The sequence below is a fragment of the Aquila chrysaetos genome, chromosome 1 (assembly GCF_900496995.4).
Source record: "Aquila chrysaetos chrysaetos chromosome 1, bAquChr1.4, whole genome shotgun sequence".
NCBI classification, from domain to species: domain Eukaryota; kingdom Metazoa; phylum Chordata; class Aves; order Accipitriformes; family Accipitridae; genus Aquila; species Aquila chrysaetos.
Window position 1 is genome coordinate 48527067 of NC_044004.1, and position 21935 is coordinate 48549001.

General features: G+C 43.3%; 1 protein-coding gene across 1 annotated transcript; it reads right to left on the reverse strand.

Moving 5' to 3' along the window:
• Nucleotides 1-15017: 15017 nt before the first annotated feature.
• Nucleotides 15018-21672, reverse strand: NPY2R (neuropeptide Y receptor Y2). The gene is made up of 2 exons (XM_030027454.1): nucleotides 21419-21672; nucleotides 15018-18324 (listed from the first exon to the last, which is right to left on the reverse strand). The coding sequence occupies exon 2, from the start codon at nucleotides 18286-18288 to the stop codon at nucleotides 17131-17133; it is 1158 nt and encodes a 385-aa protein (XP_029883314.1). The 5' UTR covers nucleotides 18289-18324; nucleotides 21419-21672; the 3' UTR covers nucleotides 15018-17130.
• Nucleotides 21673-21935: the final 263 nt, after the last annotated feature.

The window sequence follows — 21935 nt, forward strand, 5'->3', positions numbered from 1 at the left end:
TTGTTTTATCTTCACCCAAATCACCATTTATTGATGGAGACAGTTCAGTCTCTGGTTTAAATAGGATTTGCTGAAGTTTATGTAAACTGCACATAATTTGCATGTCTACCTGTAAACCTTTATATATTGGAGTAGCTGCATTGTTGCCTATGTGATATCCTAATAGATCTTTAAATAATTAGCAGTGAATAGGAATGTGGTGAATACGACAGGGAGAGGAACTAAGGAAATGTAGTTGAACATATGATACTCATGAAGTCATTATAATGCTATGTTATAGTAATATAATGATAATCTGAAGACTAAATACAGTTTCTGGGTGCCACAAGAAAGGATAGACTGACTCATTTGCCACCAAACAATTTCTTGTTCATATTTTCTAGAGCTGCTAGCACAAATATGCAAGACATAAATCTACACCCTCAGTTCAGTGTATATTAGGGTAGTAGATCAGCATGTGGAAGACCGGGGCTGACAGAAGGGGGGCACCAGCTGCTGAGCCGTGTCAAATGTGGGAAGGTGACTGATCTTATTGTGAAAGCCAACCCAAAGCTTTGCAGAAGTTTGGGGGAGTCACTGTGGAGGAGCAAGCTGTAGTCAGCCCTTACCCCTTGCACCTTACTCCCTCTGGCCCCTGGGTGTGAGAAGTAATGGCAAACCAGCCTCTCCCTATTTCTCTTACAGTGCAGCTTTAGATAAGCAATTGGTTGGAAGATTTTTTTGTCAATAGGCACAAGGCAATGGTATTTCGGGCTTTGTGGTGAAGCTCCTGGGCTTGCTTTGTTGAGAGAGGCAGCAAATACAACTAACAACGATTCAGATGAAAAGAAACCAAAGGAGCATTTGTCCTTCATGCAACACATATTTAAGCCTTTAAACCCTTGGCCAGAGAGTATTAAGTGTTTGAATAGGTTTACAAAGTAAGACAGGTTTGCTTGGACAAGTTTCTGGAATTGAAATCTAATAATTTTGTAGCATTCAAGCATTTATTTAATATAGAGATATTACCTACATGCGGTGGTTGTAGCTCTCTGGAAAACAGAAACTGTTGGGGGCAGTTGTCATTATACGCCTGCTCTGTCAGTATTTTCCCCTGTCCTGGTTTCGGCTGGGATAGAGTTAATTTTCTTTCTAGTAGATGGTATAATGTTATGTTTTGGGTTCAGTATGAGAAGAATGTTGATAACACACTGATGTTTTCAGGTGTTGCTAAGTAGTGTTTAGACTAAGTCAAGGATTTTTCAGCTTCTCCTGCCCAGCCAGCAAAAAGGCAGCAAGAGGGGCACAAGAGGTTGGGAGGGGACACAGCCAGGCCAGTTGACCCAAACTGGCCAAAGGAGTATTCCATACCATGTGATGTCATGCCCAGTATATAAACTGGGGGAAGTGAGGCTGGGAGGGATCACCGCTCGGGAACTAACTGGGCATCGGTCGGCGGGTGGTAAGCAATTGCATTGTGCATCACTCGTTTTGTATATTCCAATCCTTTTATTATTTTTATTGTCATTTTATTATTGTCATTATTATAATTATTAGTTTCTTCCTTTCTGTTCTATTAAACTGTTCTTATCTCAACCCACAAGTTTTACTTTTTTTTTCCCGATTCTCTGCCCCATCCCACTGGGTGGGCGGGAATTGAGTGAGCAGCTGCGTGGTGCTTAGTTTCTGGCTGGGGTTAAACAACGACATCCCCCTTTCACATCAATTATTCACCCCTTCTGGCCTTTTGGGCCTGAACAGACCTTTGATCCAACCTTGTCCAGCCATTCTAATGCTCTAAAAAAATGAACTCTTGCACATTGTAGGTAATTTTCTGTGTGACCTTCTATACACAAGGTGCAATCTCTGATATAGGCGAGACGATGAGGTAAGAGTTTGCCTTGTTATCCTACTTGAGTCTCACCTTATGCATATAAATAAGTTACGAGTCCATGTTCAGTAGCGAGTTCAGGTTTCTAAGTCAGCTACAAAGGAAACTGAATAAACTGGTATATGGGCACCAAGAAGTAAAAAATGCTAAAGCAGGGAATCTAGGTTCATCTACCTCCTAAAAATAAACAAATAACTAAATCTCATTTTTCACTCTCTTAGCCATTCCTAAGTGAAATTGCAGATTTCTGCCTACCAGATTTTAAGAAGAGGCAGGATTCACCATTATTTGACTCTTATAGCATGTAAAATTACTTCCTTCCACTGCAAGGAAGAAAATGATGAAAGTAAAGTAAGTGCTCTTGTTAGCAGTTACTCTTAAAGTAAAATCCTAAAATGTTCATTATTAATGAAAACCATCAAGAATCTCTCCTAACTGCATTACAGTGTGACAATGTTACTAGGAATAGATGTTTCTCATGAGAACAGACAAGAGGTTTTGGTTTTCATTAGCCATTTTACTACTCTTGTCACCAGCTCTGTTAGCTCACTCATCCGCTGCATTAGAAGTACCTCAAGGCTTCCGAGGCTTGAAGACCACAAGAATTAGTGTCTACATATGTAAGGTTCTAAATTATCCCCATCAAAATATTGTGAAATTATGTCACAATATGGAAACTAGCTCCCAGAATGGTGCTTTTGTTTTACAGTAACATTTGGGATGGATGTCTTCCCAGCTTGTTAGTAAATTGAGCTGGAGACTGGCTTTAAATGGATGTCTACCTGCTAGTGTAATGTCTCAATAAGAGAAAGAACAAGTGTTAGCCTTTGGGGATGATGGATGTACTGCAGGAAGAAGTAAGAAGTTAGCCAGAAGATGCACACATTGTGGAAATATCACCTGCACCATTAGTCTGAATCCAGATGAGGGACTGTCATTCATATGTGATACATCCATCTGGAAGATCAATGACTTTAGTGATAAAATCCAGCAATTTTGAGGTGGGAGGGACCCCACCCTGGGAAAGATACTTTCTTCTCCTTTTTGGCACATTTAAATGCCAAGTAAAATTGTCTTCTTTTTACAGGAATGTGTGCCATAAAACATACTCATTGGACCAACTGCTACTTCTCTGCACTGTTCAAGAATCAGAATAACTTCAGTAGGAATAAGTGAGAGCAACATATTGCCCAAAAGATGTGTGAGTGCAAGCATTCGTAAAACAACAAGGCTGTAGCTTTTCAGAAAATTATTATAACAAAAGGAAGAATATTATTTCAGCAAATGTTTTGATCATGTCTGTACATGGTATAATGAAAGAAACCCAAACAATGCATTCTGCTCCTTACTCACAAGGGCAAATGAATACCATTAAACTACAAAGAGAGGAACTCACACATACAGGTATTTTTTCATTCTTTTTGTTTACTTTTTCATCTGGTAAACTCCTACTGATCTTTTACTACTGTTGACTCACTGTCTGTATTTTTTACTAAGGAAATATCTCAGTACCTCTATCCCACTTAAGCCTGTACCTCTTGTAGTTTCTACAGGATCTTATGAATCTGTAGCTGGCTGCTTACTTTCTGCCAGTTCCAAGGAAAAGGAGCCCTGGGTCACAGAAAACAAGCAGCACTTCATGAACATCTTTGCTGTTGCTCTTTCTTTCAGAAAAAGGGGGGGGGGGGGGGGAATAAAGAAAAAAAGCTTTACCTAAGTTTGACTACTTTATCTCTGTTTCTATGGGAACAAGAACAGATGAAGGAGCAACAGCCAGCCATCAGCTGGATTGCTGAAACTCCAGCCAAGGCAACTGGCTGCTGCTGAGGAGCTTCAGGCTCCATTTGGACTGTCCACTGGGTTGCTAACGTTGAAATGGTTTCATCTTGCGGGGAGGAGAAACAGGGAACCAGGTTTAAATAACAGTGAAAATTTTTCCCTGGGATGTCTTCAAATCTTGTGATTATCAGGACAAGCTCAGAATAAAATATTTTTTTACTAAGAGAAAGAGCACAAAGACGAGTAAAACCTTCCTGCTCAGGTGATTGAAAGCCCTTGGACTTTTTTTCCAATTTTCATAATACTTACAAAGTATGGAGACCAGTGGATATCACCATTAACATAGGTGTGTCAACTGAAACGCTCAGCTGGGTGAAAAGGGCACCTAGTAGATACGGGATTAACAGGCCTGGGCAAGGGCTCTTTTTATTACCCACCCCTGACCATAGCTCCAGTCCTTGACTCTCTCTACTACCATACCACACAGCCACTCTTTTATAAAACTTAACTTTCTGGCCCCAAGCCCTTTCTATCCCCATACGGTGTACCTTCAAGCTCTCTTGCAAAAAAATCCCTTATCATCTTGCAATCCCAGTCCCAGGCATCTCCATTCCTCCTAAACTCGACATCCTACCCCAGAGTCCCCAACCACCAGTTAGTCACCAGCCTTTCGTCCCACGTGCCCATTGCTGCTGGTACCCGGTTTGACCATGGCACTGGCTGCTCTGGCTTGCAGACCCCCTTTCCCCTCTGTTCTCCCTCCTCCCTCAGGAGGGATTTCAGATACGAGGACACAAGTTGCGCTTACCAATAATCCATCCAAACAAAGCTCCAAAGAGAGAAAAGTAGGGCATATGAAAAAGTTTATCATAGCGCTAACGTAGTGTATTTCCTTTTATTGCCTCTACCTGAAATTGAGCGTGTGAAAGGGAGAGTTCTTCAGGCTGGTGTCACAATGTGATACAAATGGGCTTAGTGTTACTATGTGTGGTGGAGCTACACTGACCTAATTTATGGGAGCTGAGAATCTGGTCAGCAGCTTACAGTACCTACTGTTCTGTTTGTTTGTGCTCTACTTCGGAAAATGCTGAATGGGAGTGTTTAGCTACATTCTGTGCCAGCAAAAGAGTGCATAATATAAATTTCTGCATGAGAAACACTTTTCCTTCTTTCCCAATGGTTCACTCCATTGTTGTCAGGCAAGTTTGCCAATGTCTGACTTCTTGCTCTCCTTTTTCTTAAAACATCCCACCCAAATCAAGCATCTTTCAGAAAAAAAAAAAGAAAAAAAGATAGCCAAATCTCTGTCTTAGGCAACTAATAATTTTGTATTAAACATAACACAATAAGTGAGGGTAAAATAAGATAACAAGACATCAGGCTTGTGTTTTGTTCTGCCCATGCAAAACAATATTTTGGTCTGGTATAATTTTACAGAGTTCAGTAATGCTCTTCAGCATGGATTTACAAACCAATCATGACCTCAAGTGGCATGCTGTTCATCTCAATAAAATACCTGCCAAAGTATGTTAGGATTGAAATACTCCTGAGTTGCTAGGTGCCACAGTGTTCAGATCTAGCAGTGTCTGCATTAAGTGTTTCCAAGATTGCAAGCAATAGGAATACATCTGTGCCTTAATAGCCTCGTGCCTTAATAGCCTACACCTCCCTTTTACCAGTCCTGCAGTCACATTATAAAAAGATACTAGGAACACTACCTAGGACCATAGCTTTAAAATGAGCTGTTGCAAAAATCAATTAAGCTGCGTGTGTTAATAGGAAATGAAAATCCAATGAATTGTTGAACTCTGATAGCCAATTCTCCCTGTGTAGGTTTTGTCCTTCTTTAAGGCTGGATGATGAAACTAGGCTGTTTGTGTTCAGGGTTGGCTTTCAGCTCTTTCCTCCTGAAAGCTGTCTAGTGAGAAACTGAAATCTGCAGCAGGCAAAGGCTCTCAGCAGCATCTGAGAGGATCAGACTCTAAATGTGGCTGTATATGACTTTCAGACATAAAAATTAATTCACACACTCCTATTTCAAATGCCGCCTGTGCTGAGCTTGTTTGGGTTTTTAATTACAAAAGCAATTTCATGGTGTTTTGAAGAAACTGATTCCCTGTTTTGTATCCATGTTATCAAGCAGGATTATTTGGAAAAGAGAGCCAGGAAGCATCCTTCTAGGGGAGGAGGTGGGGAGGAAAGATGAGAGCTGTCTTGACTACGGACTCAAGCCACCCAACTAATTTCTGAACATTAAAGCCTGACTTATTGACAGCCAGGAGGGAAGTACCCAGGAGTGATCAGTGAAGTGCCTCAGGAAATGAGGCAGAGCTAAAAGCCTGGCCACATGAAGGACCTTCCCACCTGTCATGCTTTTCAGGAGGGTTATTGTGGTGAGCTTCTTAACAGGTGCTACAGACAAACACGTGGTCTCTAAAATACCAGTGGAGATACAGAAAATAATACCCATTTTCCCCAAATAACACTGCTAAAAGCCACTCTTCACTGACATCCTAAGGTGTAGGCTCCACTGTAAGGAAAGAAGTGTGGCAAACTACACAAACTGCATGCTTTCCATTGACTTTGTTAGATGTTAGCCTTAGGAAGACCTGCTGATGGACCGGGCTCTCGAGGTTGTGGTCATTCAGACTAGTTGCATCTTCATGGATGAACCAGAACTTTACCAAGGACAATCAAGCATTTGCAAGCTTTCCATCCTGAGAGTGCTCCGGCCTGTGCCTGAGAGAGTATATGCTTACTTAGGGCTGCAAAGTAGCCAGGTAAAATGAAGGCCCACTACTTATCCACCTTCAGTCAGAGTGGTGGGATAGGTCCCATGAAATTCCAGTCAGATGCTGCAGATCCTTCCATGCAACTGAAGGAGAGCAGACTATGTGAGCTAAATGCATGCATATGTAAAAGTATGAAATTGCTTATGGGGAGATTTTCAAAAGAATAGAAGGGATTTGGAAGCCTAAATTCAAAATCAGCTTTCACTGAAATTTGCCTTCCTCTATCTCCTAGCTCTTTTTGATAATAGAAGCTGGTAGCCATCCATCAAAGTTCAGCAGTAAGCACATAAGCTTGCAGGAGTTCAGATATAGACACCAACACCAAGAATCACACGCCCACTAGTGCAAAGATTAGAAGTGCAGTTCAGTCTGTGTTGGAAAAAGCAGTCCTAGTAATTTACCTCTTTAATCTGCTTTTCGCCTCAGCAGCTGTGATACTGGGTAGGTGGAACTTTAGTAGGAGAACATGAATGCAGTTTCTAACCTGAAATTATCAACATAAGAACAAAAAAAGGCATCAGTGCTCTGACCTTCCCGATTTTACCTGTTTTTCTTTGATGAGTCAGCATTTCATTTGCTTTAAACAAGAAGCCCTGCTGTGATAGAGTTGTAGTTCTGTTTGCACTGTTGGCTCTTCCCTGCTATTTAAATGTCAGTTGTTTTGGATTTGCAAAGACATGAGGCTGTAGAACAGTCCGTGAAGGACTGTCACTGGTAAATTCCATGAGGAAAATCTCTTTTGTAGCAAACTGTGGGGAGGTGGGCAACCTAAGGTCAAAGGGGGGGTATTTCAGGGACACTACAGTGCTGCCAGCATCACACGCAAAGGCCTGTGTATTTTGTTCCCCAGGAACCTACCTTTTCAGCAGCAGAGCCCATGTGATGAGTACCTGTCTGCACCAGAAGGAACAAGCAACTTTCTGTGTAACAGGACAAAATAGGTAAGCAAAACACCTTCTTGAGCCAAAGCTCAGTACCTTTCAAGTTACACAACTGTCAGGAGGCATGAGTGGTGCAGACTGCCTCATCCTGCACTCTTGTCCTGTCAAGCACCTATGCAGCTCTTTCTGCTGCTTTATTGGGTTGAACCATTGGGTTGAACCCACTATGCTGGGTTTTGCATAGTGATTTGAAGTAGTTGTTGAAGTTGTAGGCGTGGGGATTTTATAGAGAAATGAGGATTTAAGCATTATGCAGCCAAAGACTCTAGTCTCCTTTGTAGTACCAAACTATACATATACCAAGCTACCACAAAACATTCCATATATATAATCTCACAGAGACAGAGCAAAATTCTGGCATCACCTGTATTACATCTCATAGAAGTAGTAAACTAAGCAATAAAAATGACGGATTGGATTTTTTTTTTTTTTTAATGGATTGGAACAGCTATATTCTGCTATAGGAAAATCAGAGAAGCCAGAAATGAGCTGTGTCATACATATGCAACACATGCATATGAGATTATGATGTGTTCTAAGAGTTTGTCAGGAATAGCTAAATAATAAACACGAAGTAAGGTTAGAAGTAAGAGAAGAAGAGATTATAAGAAACACTAGACAGTAGTTTATCAAGAGCGAGCCGACACACCATTAGGGTTTCCAGCTAACTTAAGAGTCAGAAAGGCATCTTCTTCTGATGTTTAAAATCAGCATTCATAGCATAGGCACAAGTACTAAAAGAGAAAGGGTTATGAATGGAATAGATAAACCTGCAAGCATCCTTTTAGGGTGTATTTCAAGCTTAGGCTTTTGAATAGCAATTATGGAGGGCATTATTTTTCATTTCAATTTATGTCCTAGTAATCAATTATACACAGAGTTGGATAGCAGCCCTTTTGCTTCCCCATTAGAAGAAAGCAAGCAAATAAAAATGAGGCTCCTGAATGTAATGAGTTCTCTTTCTTTCCTTTTTCTACCTTTGATTCCAGTTGACTGAGCTAACTATGGGTTTTCATCTTTGAAGGAAGCAAACTTGCCATACACAGTGAGGCTGCCTTTGTTACAGTCTAACCCTTTCTTCATTTCTAGTTCTGTTTGTCCTTGCAATTATTCCTCTGGCTTAAGATGACTCATGTAGGATCTCAACACTGGAGACCATAAACTGTGCATCCCTATCACTAAATTTTCACCAGTCACCTACAGAAGCAGGAATTAATGTTACCCAGCTGGGGTTTCTTGACCCCTGCCTATCATACTGATAATTACAAGTTCTACAACTCTTTGTGTTGTCGTGTCCCTCTGCTGCAAGTAACCATGCGAGTAACCATTATCTCTAAGCTTACACAGTGCGTAGGCTTTAAGCCCTTTGAGACTGAAACCTCACTTTGTTTTATATAGACACAGATACAGATGTAGATGCAGATACAAATGTATATGTAGACATAGATATAGATCATACGCATATACACATAAACGTATGCACAGCCCCTACCTGTTACAATAGCTGTGCAAAGCAAATGACAACAACAATAACGTTGGCTGGCCATATAGACAACAGGACAGAAATATTTGGGGTTTTCATTCTTTTGCTTTCAGAGAGCTACAGCATCCTATTATTAGCTCTGCTATTTGTTCACAGCAACCACAACTATACTACTAAGTTAGATTGGGGTTTGAGTACAGTACTCAGGAAAATCCTTACTGCCTACCTATTGGCTTACCCTTTGTAGAAGGATGGAGAATCTCCTTCTCCATGCAAGGAAATTCAGACACAGAGGCTACAGCTCAATAAAACTGGGCAGATCACTGTTCTTCTGGCCCTGTGGTCAGATAATGTATACTGACAGTAGCTGTCCTGCAAATTTTGTGGTATTTAGCCTTAGGTCTCCTCTGCACCTTGTGTGGTGTTCCTCTATTCCTCAGACTTATCTTCAGAGGCTTTGGAGTCAAGGGAGAGTCATATTGCAGCCCACCAGGGAAGGTTTTCATAGCATGAACCAGTGGGTGTGTGCTGTACGTCCTGAGAGGTGGCACTGAGGGCATGTTCGATGTCCTATCACTGTCCATGATAGGAAAGTGCTGGAGGACAGAGAGAACCATATCAGTCTTGGCCACACGATCTGCTGGGAACAGTCTGGCGCACGTGTGCATAAGCTCTGTCTGGAAGAGTGCTAGTTGGCAGAGTCCAAAAGAGTGCTAAGGAGCATGCTAATTCAGTGGTGTGGACTATCAGCAGCATACTGCTCAGCTTCACTTTCTATTCTTGTTTTATTTAGCAAAATAATTGCAGTCGGAGAGACTCCCGGCCTGTTTCTACAGATAGTGTGGAAGCCTTCAGCTTCAGCCATCTGGCATAGCAAGCTGCACCCACACACAGGCACTGTCACAGGCAGTGAGCATGGACCACATGACACCCAGCAATCCTTTCGCTTGTCTCTGCCCTGGTTTTCCCATCTCTGGCACAGGGATAGTAAAGTTCCTTCTCTTTTGCTAAGGGTGTCAACATCTCTGGAAGAAAAAATTGAGAAGCGTTGGGGTGAAATACAGTCCACGCAGTTAAAATCAGTATTGATGAAGTGATTTCTTAAAGGGTCTTCATTGTTTCCCGCAGTATTATTCCGATAATTAAATTGGAAGTTTGATCAGACACGTTTGTCTCCACAAAGAGCACATTGAGTTAAGGCTGTTAAGCATTTCCTATGGGAAAAGACTACTGGGTTTAATAAATTGACCTAGAGGATTTATGCTTTTTGCTGAGCTTGCCTGAAAAAAAAAGTCCTAAGTAAACTGATAAAGCCAAATTCATGTTTTAATTAAAAAATCTATAGTCTTCAGCTTTCATTATAAAGCATCTTTACAACCTTAGGTGTGAAATCTTATTATTTGTTTGTGTGCTTGCCTCTTGTAAGTGATGATGTAGTTTTCTCAAAGTGTGGTATTCATAAAACTTTATTTTTACATCCCTATTTTATGGTCTAATTTCAAAAAAATCAGCCAGCAGTTATATTGTTTTAAACCTCAAGAATGCATGCAAACAAAAGAAACTCCTGTGTAGTTCTGCGCAAGCAGAGGTAGATGTCTATGTTCAGGAAATGCTCCTCCATTTTTCCCTGGTCCTTCAGAGTTTCAAATGAACCCCCATCAAGTGCAAGGAAATCATTACCTCCTCTGCTTGAGATAAAGATGATTAAGTTGCAAAGTGTAAAATTTGTTATTTTATGTATATTTTTTGTATTGTGGGATTTTTAAGCAAAAGCAATGAATCAATCAAGATGTCCCAGTGACTGTGAGAGCAGGTTAAATCACCTGTTCCTGACAAGGAGTTCCTACCCCATGAGAGAAATCGGACCATGGAATATCGCATTTTAAATCAAGGCAGCTTTTCTGGGGAAGAAAGTTTGTTCCACCCCCTCCGACCAGCAGCGCCTACGCAGCATCCACTTCATGCTGCGGTACAGAGGAGAGGTTGTGCTGCTGCACACTCCCATCCCACCAGGGCTGCATCCAGCTCTGTCTTAAAGTATTTGTATTTTGGCATAACCACCTGTCAGACAGTGGTTTTGTCAGCACAAGAACATTATCACTTCTTATGTGTAAAATACTCTTCCCTGCAGATCTCACTGCCGGTTCGGTTCTGGTATGAGTAGCACGGCTGATGGAGGCGCGGGGAAGAAATGCACTGCCCAAGCGGCGAAGCCTACCAGCACTCGCTTCACATATCATTATGAAGTGGCCGTCGGCTTTTGGTGCCTCGGGGCACATCGGTGCTAGAGATGGCGGGAGGTACCAGACTGAGCCTTAACCTAGCGCTAAGCCACACAGGATGAGGCAGCCTGAGGGGAACGCTGCCAGGGCTACGGCTCATCAGCCCGGACTGACTGACCTACACCTATCTTAGCTCTCCCTGCACCAGTACGCAGTTTCTGTGCACTCAGTACAAGAGTGTCTGTGGACACTTACTGTCAGCTGTCTTTGAGGTCTAGAAGCTGGACTACGCTGAACTTGAGAGGCAGCAGACACGTGGCACTTGCACGCTTACAGTCTGTGGAGTCAATCCGCATCAGAGTGTAACGGGGATGAAACACCACCAAATGCAACGTGTGGTGTCCTCACAGTGGCAAAAACAGAGATTCAAAGCACTGAAAAACTGATTCACGCTTCCCCAGCCCAGCTGCTGGGAGCAATCCTCGCAATCTGCTGGGGAAGGGGGTCTCTACCTCAGGCCCTATCTTCAGGTTCGGTCCGGTGAGGAATGGCTGGGTAACTGTGGCCATGCTCTGCTGGGATGGGCCTGTCCTCAGCCAGTGTGCAATGAAAGCAAGGCTAGCTGTTTCACCAGCTTGGTTACCTTAAATAAATTAAAAAGTCACACTGCTGCCAACAAACTTTAAAATCCAATTGGGTACAAACAGCTCTAATTTTGGAGGATGCCAGTAAATAGGAGAATGGCCCTGGACTTCTATTTTTCTGTGCAACCTTGAAGGGATAGAAATAGTTTGGCCCCAGGGATGAATAAGCATAGATTCTACTGTTGAAAATATTCTGTATAGCAGGGTTAGTAGATTATGAGAGTTGTGAAGTATACAAATAAAAGTCTGTTTCATATAAACTCCACTTGTGCAAATTCAGCTCCAGGTCCAAAAGGCAAACCGCAGCCCGTTTCTCTTCCACAGTATCAGCAAAACAAAAATTATAATAATTTTTTCAAGCTAAATTGTGCCTCCATCATCAGATATGTAATTCCACAGTCTTTAAGTTTTATAGCTTGAAGCTCTCTTCCTTCCAAAGGAGCTCGGTGAAGTCTGAGAGGGGAAAGATTTTAACGCAAACACCAATTTTTTCATCTATCCCATCTGAAATGAGTTTATGAGGAGTATGTATGCATTATTCATCCCATGTACTGGCTAGAATTAATAACACACCCATTGCTTCTGATACATTATCAGTACAGAGCTGTTTACCTATATTGCATTTAGGTGAAATAATGTACAGACACAGGTTTACTTGCTTGAGAACATGATGTGAATTTTAAGGCTCAAATGATCACAGCAAATTCTCCTCAAAGTTCCTCAGTTTCCCCGGGCAACACTGTCCTTTGTGCATACAATTGATCTGTGTCTTCATTTGCCCTGGTTTCATTTTAACACGTTTCTCTCAGACTAAGGGAAGAAGGAAAGTCTAAAAATCAGTTACATCCTCACTGCCCCTGTTCTTGTGCACTCTTTCTTGCTACTTGAAGTAGCTGCTCATCCTCTGACTTTCTTGCTTCTCCAGTTTCAGCACCTTCAGATTTCCTTACTACCTTTGTATTAATTTTCATTTCAAATAATACCCAATTTAATATTTTTTAAAAAATGAAGACGAGAGATGAAAAGTACTATCAATTGCATAAATAAGCATTTATACTGCAGTATTAAAACCACAGCTCTTCAGCAATGCTAACTTTGCATAGATTACGTACATCTCCTACCTTCTTAGGGCAAAGAACCTGTAATTTGGCACAAAGTAGCTCCCTTATTGTGGAGTGGCATTTATAATGACAGTACCGGGTAAATAACTCAGGGATCCAAAGACAAAATTCATCCCTTAAGGTCATTGTCTGGATTAATATAAGAAAAATCCCTGAGGGATTTTAGAAACTATGAAGCAAGGAAACGGATTATACTAATCTGTGAATTCAGTGGTTCTTTTGTGGTCTGACAGATAAAATGCAGATAATATTTTCCATTCAGTTATTACTCTTAGTGTTATCTAACTTATTAATATTTTCGCAATGTATGTATGTCCATTACACATTTTACACAAGACATGGTTATACCAACTGTGGGGCAGCAGACAATTATTTCCAACTTAACCCTACCAAACAGCTTTTGCGCAGCTCTGCCATACAATTTATATATAAATAGATATGTATACTAAACCCATTTGTTGTCCAGGCTTAATCCTTCTATTTTAATTGCTTATGCCCTCAAATCTATTTTTTTCTCAGCTTCACAACGATATACTTGCTGCTCAGTCTGCTGTTCTACGTGGAGACCACAATTCTCAGTGAAGACTATTTACTCATAGGGCTAGGCGAGAGGGTTCAGCACTGTCCCCACATACCAGAAACCCAGCTTCACCGGCCTCCCCGTAAGACCCTGGCAAGCTTACTCAGGATTACTCCTCCGCTTGTAGTCCAATGGCTGTAGCCCTGAAGAGGCAACGTGACTTTTAACACTCGTCCGGCAGCAGCACGGCGCGGTGCCTGCAGCGCTGGTCCCAAGCTGCTATGTCCTCCACCGAGGCAAAAGCATGAAAGCCTCGGGAGAGTGCACGAGAGCAGCTCTTCTGCCTCCAGGACTGAGCTGGCTCTTGCCCAGCCGGTGCTGAGAGAATGCATGGGTGCAGCTGTACATAACTAATGATGTACTGTTCGGTACTCTGCTGCTGCCTAAGCCTGGAGACGCATTTCCGCCAGTAAAATTTGCAAGGCATCAAAACGTGTTCTTCCAGGGAGACCCAGAACTAAGTGCTGACCAGCTAAGATCCTAGATTGCATCTGATGGGATCCATGTGGTGGACAGCTCTCCCTTTTATAAGCCAAACCCAAATGAGAGCCCAAAGGAAGACCCACCCAGAGATTCGCATGGTGCTGTTCTCCTTGCTCTCCTCCTGCCTCTAACGCAGTATCTTTGTAGTAGAAGTACTCATGAAGAAGGCGGGGGGGTGGGGAGCAAATTAAATTCTGTCTATATCTGTTTTGATATCCTTGGCCTGGAACCTGAGTGCCGTGCAATGGTCGTACCCACTTGCCCATGAAATCACGATATTCAATGTTTAATTATTTTATATACAATAGAACAGCTCTAAGAAGACATACGTTGCTGCCTCAGGAGAGACTGCCGTGTGCTGGCTAGGTCACTCTCCTGAGACCTGAGGCACCATGGTTCAAACACTTGCCCCGAGTCAGCAATGACATTTCATTTCAGGTGCCCCACCACCTACTTGCAAATTCTTCAATGAGCGGTCCTGCTGGTGTTCTTTGGCTTTGTATAAAACTTGTACTTGTTCAACGGGAAAAGAATATAATGCTTTTTAAAAAACTAATTAAAGCACTAACAGGTGAATGGGGAGACCTGGATTCCAGTTCCTATTTCAGGCAAAGCAGAGGCTCCCCTGCAGACTCCTCAGTGGTTAGAGCCTGCTTATAGGTTCACTTTCCCTTAGGGGAAATGGGGACAAACCGGAAGTTTCCACATCCTTTGACAGCTGGAATTTGGGGCAACTCTGAGGGATGTTGCTACCTTATTGCTTTTGGTGAGAAAATGCCTAATTTTCCTACAACATGAAGGGGTACCAAAGCACATAGCCGAGTTTGTGTGGGAACCGAGTCCTGAGGAGCGACTAAGCTATGTGACAGGCTGTGCATGCTGGCTCTTCCACGTCCCATCTTCAAGTGCCCACGGGAAAATCCACACCCTGCAGTGGGACACTGTGCGGAGGTTTGTGACCCTAAAGCAGGCACTGACCCAGGCACCACCTCCACGTGAAAGCAATGCAATAAATTAGTGCACCAACCTTGGCTCAACTTGATGGCTGCAGAGGAAGCTCGGGAAGCCGTAAAATAAAGATACCATGAAACAGACCGAAAGATAATTTGTAATTAATCACTTTTATACAGGATGAAGTAAAGCAGACTTAAAATTACGGAGAATTAGCCTGGCAATTGTAGCTTTAGCACACACTGTCATGGTTACTCCAAAACTGTCTATATACCACACTCTAACAGGCTTAGAAGAGTTGAAACAGAACTTTTAAACCATTTGCTTTTTAAATAAAGGATGCTATTTGTGGCAATAATACTTTTGATGACGGGTTCAGAGTCAACTGTAAGTGATACATGTGATTGATGTCCATAATAATTGCACACTTCTGTAATCCTTCCTCACCCATAACAGTTTTGAGCTTACATTTTGGATATTATTAATACTCAGACAAAAATAACTTGTGGACAATATCATGTTCTCAACATGGTTGAGAATTAATCTATTTTTGTAAAACTGTTTAAGAATGATGGATACTTTTTCCTGCTTGAGTAAACACTAGCTAATTCTCTAGACCTCCCCTCTCTGTTCATGAAAATCCAGGTCCAAATGATTTCATGGATATTTAAAGGATGGTGCCCAATACTGCATACACAAAGATGAATTTCTCCACTTGATAAAGATCTGATACCATTCATTACATTGCTAATACTTCAGTACCAGAGTTTTGTTAGATTTTCATTTGTAAGAGAGAACACACTGAATTTAGGAACAACGAAAAATGGAGAGAAAAAAATGAGGCAGCTGAAATGCAGCTGTGGAAAGAGACTCCAAGTGAAAGTATCACGCTTATTTTTATTCTAGATAAGCAACAGGGCAGCTTGGAATAAACATGGGTTGACATTTTTTTCGTCTCTTTAATGAGTTCAAAGAGGCTAAATAAAGACACAGAAGAGTTGAATATTGCTGTGTACAACACAGTAAACATTAAAATTTTATACCTGAGCAAAAAAGGAATTTAACTATTAACTACAGCATGCAGAATAACTGATAAGTTATCACATAAACCTAGCATACTGTTATTAGGTTACAGCCATTCAGATGTTCTTAATTTTTACAAAGGCTAAAGATGGAAAAAGCTCTAAGACGAGATGAGTGTGTGACATAAAACCACAATAAGGAAAAGCACATTACCATCTAGCAGCCTTTCCAGAGGATCAGAATTATCTGCTGTTTTATTATCCAGGGAGAAAGCAGCAACAATTCAAAGCCTGTGGAGTTAATAACACGTTAGACATTTAAGCAGGTCCTGAAAATTAAAATATTGGCAGTTTATGAAGTGCTCACAGAAGACCTGAGCCTGCATCCCCTGCCCTCAAATGCCACTTTAAAGCATTGCGTTTGTGAGCTGCTCCCAGCGCAGAATGAAAGCCAGGGATCTGCAGGGAATGACTGATCAGGTCACAGGCTTGTGATTTTCTCACCAGCAGAACCACAGCCAATTCTCACAGAATGACTTTTTACCCCATTTGGTTGACCAAAACCCACATTTCATTTTATGTAGAAACTTGACCTTTCTTCACATTGAATCTGTTGTTTGGGTGGGGTGTTGGGTTTTATTTTTTCTTTTCTCTTTTCTTTTTTTCCCCTAATCCATTTCAAAAGCTCTGGTTTGAAGTACTTCAGTGCAAGTCAAAAAACAGTAACATATTTCTCTTCTTAATTCCCTTATCTTCGCAAAAGATGCCTGTGGGAGAGAAGGGGTCTGAAAAGTTTGAGCTTTAACCAGCACAGCCCATTCCCCCCAGACAGGCTTCATTCTCCTGGCAGACTTCTGCTCTCCATATCCAGTACAAAAATTACCTCCTTCCACCATCAATATTCCTGTGCTACAAACCAGCCTTTCACCTTCCTATAGCAAAACCAGCAAACTCTGCCTTTGTCATTTAGACTTGTCAAAAAGAGATAGGAGGGACGGGAGAGTCTCTTTCCCTGTTAGAGACAGCCATAAACAAGGTCTCTCCTTTTTATTTCCTTGCAGTTGTATAGTTACATACTCTTGATGGCAATCAACTCCCCTCAAATCATACCACTTGCTTTGACTTGCCTGCTACTTTTCTTTCACCATTCAGGAATAAAACTATGCATTAAAAATGCATGTGTCAAAATGGATTTATCCCTTTGTCCACGACATATTCATTTCTTCTTTAAAGTCAGACATCTTAGACATTGGTAGGTTGTGTGAAAGAGTCTCCAGGGAACTGAATCCTTTTTGCTTCTAGTTTCTTCCTGGCTTTGAAAGCTGCTGATACTTCAGGGTGGATGGAGTCCAGCCGCTGTTCGCACTGGAAGGCCGTGAGGAAGGCCGTCCTGTAGTTGTTATTCATCCAGCCATAGAGAAGGGGGTTAGCAAACGTTGAGCACATGGCAATGACATGAAACACTGTGTAGATCAGTTTGTACTCCTTCAGGTCTAACACCTGACTGTCAATGTCACTGACTAGCTGGAAGGTGTGAAATGGCAGCCAGCTGACGGCAAACACCACAACCACACACACCAGCATCTTGGTGGTTTTCTGCCGCCGATGGTGGTAGTGGTCATTCCCCGCCCCAGGACTAACATGGTTCTTGAGCTTGGTCCAAATACGGGTGTAGGCATAGGAGATGACGGCCAGCGGCAGCACGTACTGGATCAGGAGCATGGAGATGCTGTAGATGGTGCCATAGTTGAGCTGCCCCTCCCCTGGCCACTTCTCAGAGCACACCACAATCTTGAAGTCAGGAATGATCTCAATCAGGGAGTACTCACGGAAGATGGCCAGAGGACTTGCCAACAGGGCACTGACTGCCCAGGCAACTCCTATAATGAGGAAGCTGATGCGCTTCGAGATTTTGCTTTCCAGGTGGTAGACAATGCAGCGATGCCGATCCAAAGCGATCACAGTCAAAGTAACGGTAGACACATGCACAGCAAGAGCCTGGGCATAAGGCACCAGGTGGCACAAGACCGGGCCCAGTTTCCATTCACCCAACAGCGTGTAAACCAAAGTGAAGGGCAGGCACAACGTATTCACCAGCAGGTCAGCCACAGCCAGGTTGGCAATGAAGAAGTTGGTCACTGTGCGCATGCTTTTGAACTTGATGATCACGTGGATCACGAGGGAGTTTCCGATCACCCCCAGCAGGATGATGGAGCAGTAAGCAAAGATGAGGATTATCTGCACTTCAACTAGCGTTGTGCTGTCCTTCAGTTCTGGTTTAGGGTCCAGAGCCAATTCGTTGAGCGGTGTGGTGTATCTCGGCAAGTACAGCTTGGTGAACAGCTCCATTTTCATTTCATCTGTCTGGTTTCCTTCACCTACTGCTTCCAGGGGCCCCATCCTTGCAGCAGCCCGGTCTAAGCAACAGAGCTGTCCCTGAAAACCAAACAGTACAAGAACATGTGGAGAAATCAGTCCGCAGCGGCTAAGACAAAAAGTAACGAGCTAAAGCTATAGCTCCGTCCTCCTCTAACCCACGTGCTACATCGCAGGATTAAGAGAAGATCTGCCTTAATATATTTAAATTCTGTTGCCCTTACATTTGAAGCCCGATCCCGTAATATTATTCAGGCATGACTCCTGCTGAAAATTGGGACAGATTTCAAAAGCATTTCAAAGACAAAGTTTGCCTAAGTAAATGCAGAAGGATTAAGATCCTGCTGCGCGGCATATCCTTTTCTACAATCCACTACCTAAAACTACTGCTGATTTAGCACAAAACTTCCATTAATACCTACAGGAATTCTACATGGAACGGCACCATCCAGACTGTTATTAGCATAATAATCTTCCAGCTTTTCCTTAATGGAAAGTGTTTCCTTTAAATAGTTACTAAATTCTTAGAGGTTTATGCCCCTCCTTAATACCAGAGAACTAATTACTGAGATCTTTCTTTAAGAAAGTTTCTTTCAGGAAAGTTTGTGCCACAAGGCAAGCAAAAATACCACTCTAATGGAACTGAAATGATAGCATTTCTCTGAACTGACTGTGTAACCTATTCATGCTGAATTTAACTCAAGAAACAATTAAAACTCAGTTATACATAATATTTCCTTTCTGTGCAATGTTTGAGAAAACACAGCTCCTTGGAGGCTGCCAATCAGAGATTCATTTCTGACTGCAGTCACAGAGAAGAGCAAATCATTCCCCTGCTGACGTCAGCAAGAATTTCACCACTGGCATCAAAATCACATTCTGTTGCCTTCTGTACACAGGCTGAGCCAAATTCTATGCTGCCCTAGGACTTTAGTAGGCACAGGTGGATATATGGATGTTTTACAGTTAATTGCTGACTTGGACTTCAGTCCTATGTAAAATGTGCATGTCCCCATGCAGACTGCCCAGGCCATGGGTGGCATGCTAAGTGAGCACCGTGCATCTGGGGACTCCTTGGCTTGACCTGTGAAAATACTACGAAATTGCCACTGCCCAGTGGACTCATCGAGAAAACACCGCGGTTTGCCACTGAGGGGAAAGCCAAACCTGAGTTACAAACTCTACTTCCCCATTCATACATTCCCTAAGGAAAGCAAGAATAGAGAAGAAATGTCACTTTCTTGCCATCAGGTGTTACACATAGCTTAATGCATCTCAAATTCGGGTCTGCCTAAAGAGACTGTCTAGCTATTAATGCCTTCGACTTCACATGGCTTTTAAATTTTTTATTTTATTTTATTTTATTTTTTTAATCAGATCCACTTCATTGTAGGTTATCATCCCTATCTCTGTCCCCATCAACTATCTATCAGTGACATCCTTAGGCATGATTTTCTAACTGAGAAAGGAGGGTTGTCTACCAGCAGGTGACTGAGACCTTTGTGTTTGCTTGCATCCCACACAATACCCCAAAGAATTTCTCAGTGCAAGCTCTTTTTGCAAAAGCGACAGATCGACTGCATGAACTGAAAGGTATTTTCCCCCCAACTAAACTGGTCAGAATTGTGCTATACTGTTTAGTCTGCACTTACTGTACAATTAATAGTGTAAGCCTGGGATGTGAAACACTGCAAGATACATAGCTGAGATGTGCCAGCTGTTCATACAAGCTTACCCTGCAGATTTTAGTAATATAATCAGTTATCAACTACTAGCCTAAGCACGGGTGGCGGGAAGGGATTCCTCATCAATACACCTTTAGTCCACCAGGTTAAAGATGTAAGAGATCCACCACAATTTGCACAGTCAAGGCTATACAGGAGTGCAGAACTCTGCTGAGCTGTTTCCTTCAACCCGTGTACCTACATCCAAGAATTACGCTTGCATATATTATTAGAGTAGAGATTTGGTGATGTCCCAGGACTGGCAGGTGCTCCAAAATCTCATAATTTTTTCAGTGCAAAATAAAAGCAGGTCATATTTACACACTGTAGTAGAAAGGTGAGGGGGAAGGCAACTTTCACAGGTTTTTCCCTTTCTTTGCCATAAATCCAGGCAGGAGGATGTAGCTCAGCCAAAGAGTGTAGCATCCCTTTCTTCCCCAAAATATTTTCACCTGTTTCTCTAGTCCCTGACTTTCTACTGATTCCTAATTACAGCCCCCCCTTTTTTAGCAAAGCCTTCTTTTGTTCTGCCACCTTTATTTTATTTGTTACTGCCCTGTTTGGGCCGATGAAAGGCTTTTTGATCTTGTCAATAAGACAAAGCTGAGGGAGGGAGGAGGGACGACCAGGGTTTTAAGCAGAGATGAGCTGGCGTGTTAGTAAGTGATGAAATAAACCAGACAAGTTTGACATTGTCGGTGGGACAGTTAAGTGGGCAAAGAATCGGCTGCTTTCAGAGTATGGGGGGAAGACTGAGGTGCCATTTGATACCTCAGGTAGTGTTTGACAGGACCCTTTCTGCTCTTTTTTGGTATAAACTCCCCAGCTGATGGCATTTATTTGCACACCTTGCATACTGCCCAGCGCTGGGGGGGGGGGGGGGTCCAATTTTTTTTTCCCCAGCAGTCAGATCCTCAGGGACGGGCATCCAATTGCCTCTTAACTTTCGGCAGAGGAAGACCCGCAGAGGATTTACATCGGCTCCGACAGCAAGCGAGCACAAAGGGCGAAATAGGCGATGACATCGGCCAGCAGCATTGCCATCAGGACCGCAGTGCCTGCGCTGGGGAAGGGGTCTGGGGGCTTGCTCCAGGCGAACGAAGGGGACGGCAAGCGTGCCTCTCGGCTGCCGCCGCCCTCCCGCTCCCCCGCCGCCCTGCCCGGGAGAAGGCACCCGTGTCCCCCCCACGCTGCGGGGAACCCGCCGATGCCCCACGCCGGCCGCGCTCGCTCCTCGGTGCCCCCCTTCCAAATTTTCCCCTACCCTCCCGTCCCGGCGAGGCGAGCGCGGCCACCGCCGGCTATTGCCACAGGAGCCGTTCTCCCAGGGCAGGGAGCGGAGTCCCTTCGCCCCGCCAGAGGAGCACGGCACGGTACGGTCCGGGGCACCGTACGGTCCGGGGCCCGCCCGCTCCCCCTCGCACACTCACCGGAGCGGCTCTCTCTTCCCTGGCGCGGCCCGTCCAAAGTTTGGAGGCGCCGGCGGCCCCCGCACGCCGGTGGGGGGGCGGGACGGGGCGGGACGGGGCGGCCCGGTCCCGCCGCCCCGCCCGCCGGGCTTCGGCGCCTCCCGCTTGAGCCTCTTTCCCAGTTTTCCCAGTCCCCAAACCGCCTTCTGGAGCGGTGTAAAGGGGATGATGATGCCTTTGCTCCGAAGAACTGCTGAAACCCTTGGGTACGAGCACCCCGGCTCGCACAGGTTCGCTGTTCCTCCCTCCTAAGAAGATGTGGATATTGCCAGAGCAGGTGTAAGGATGAATAAAGCATTTACATATTCTGTCCAGAGTGAAACAAAAGATCGCATATTTATTTACAGAGGTAAAGACAACAGCTGCTCTATTTATGTAGTTCTGTACTCAGTAACCTTTCAGAAAAGCTCTCTTGCCAGCCAAACTGAGGACTAGCTCCAGCCAGCATTGCTGCCCTCCTGGTAGGGTCTAGCTTTGT

What these genes read in the sequence shown, in the direction of transcription:
- NPY2R (XM_030027454.1), bottom strand. Translation starts at nt 18,288, where the DNA reads ATGGGGCCCCTGGAAGCAGTAGGTGAAGGAAACCAGACAGATGAAATG.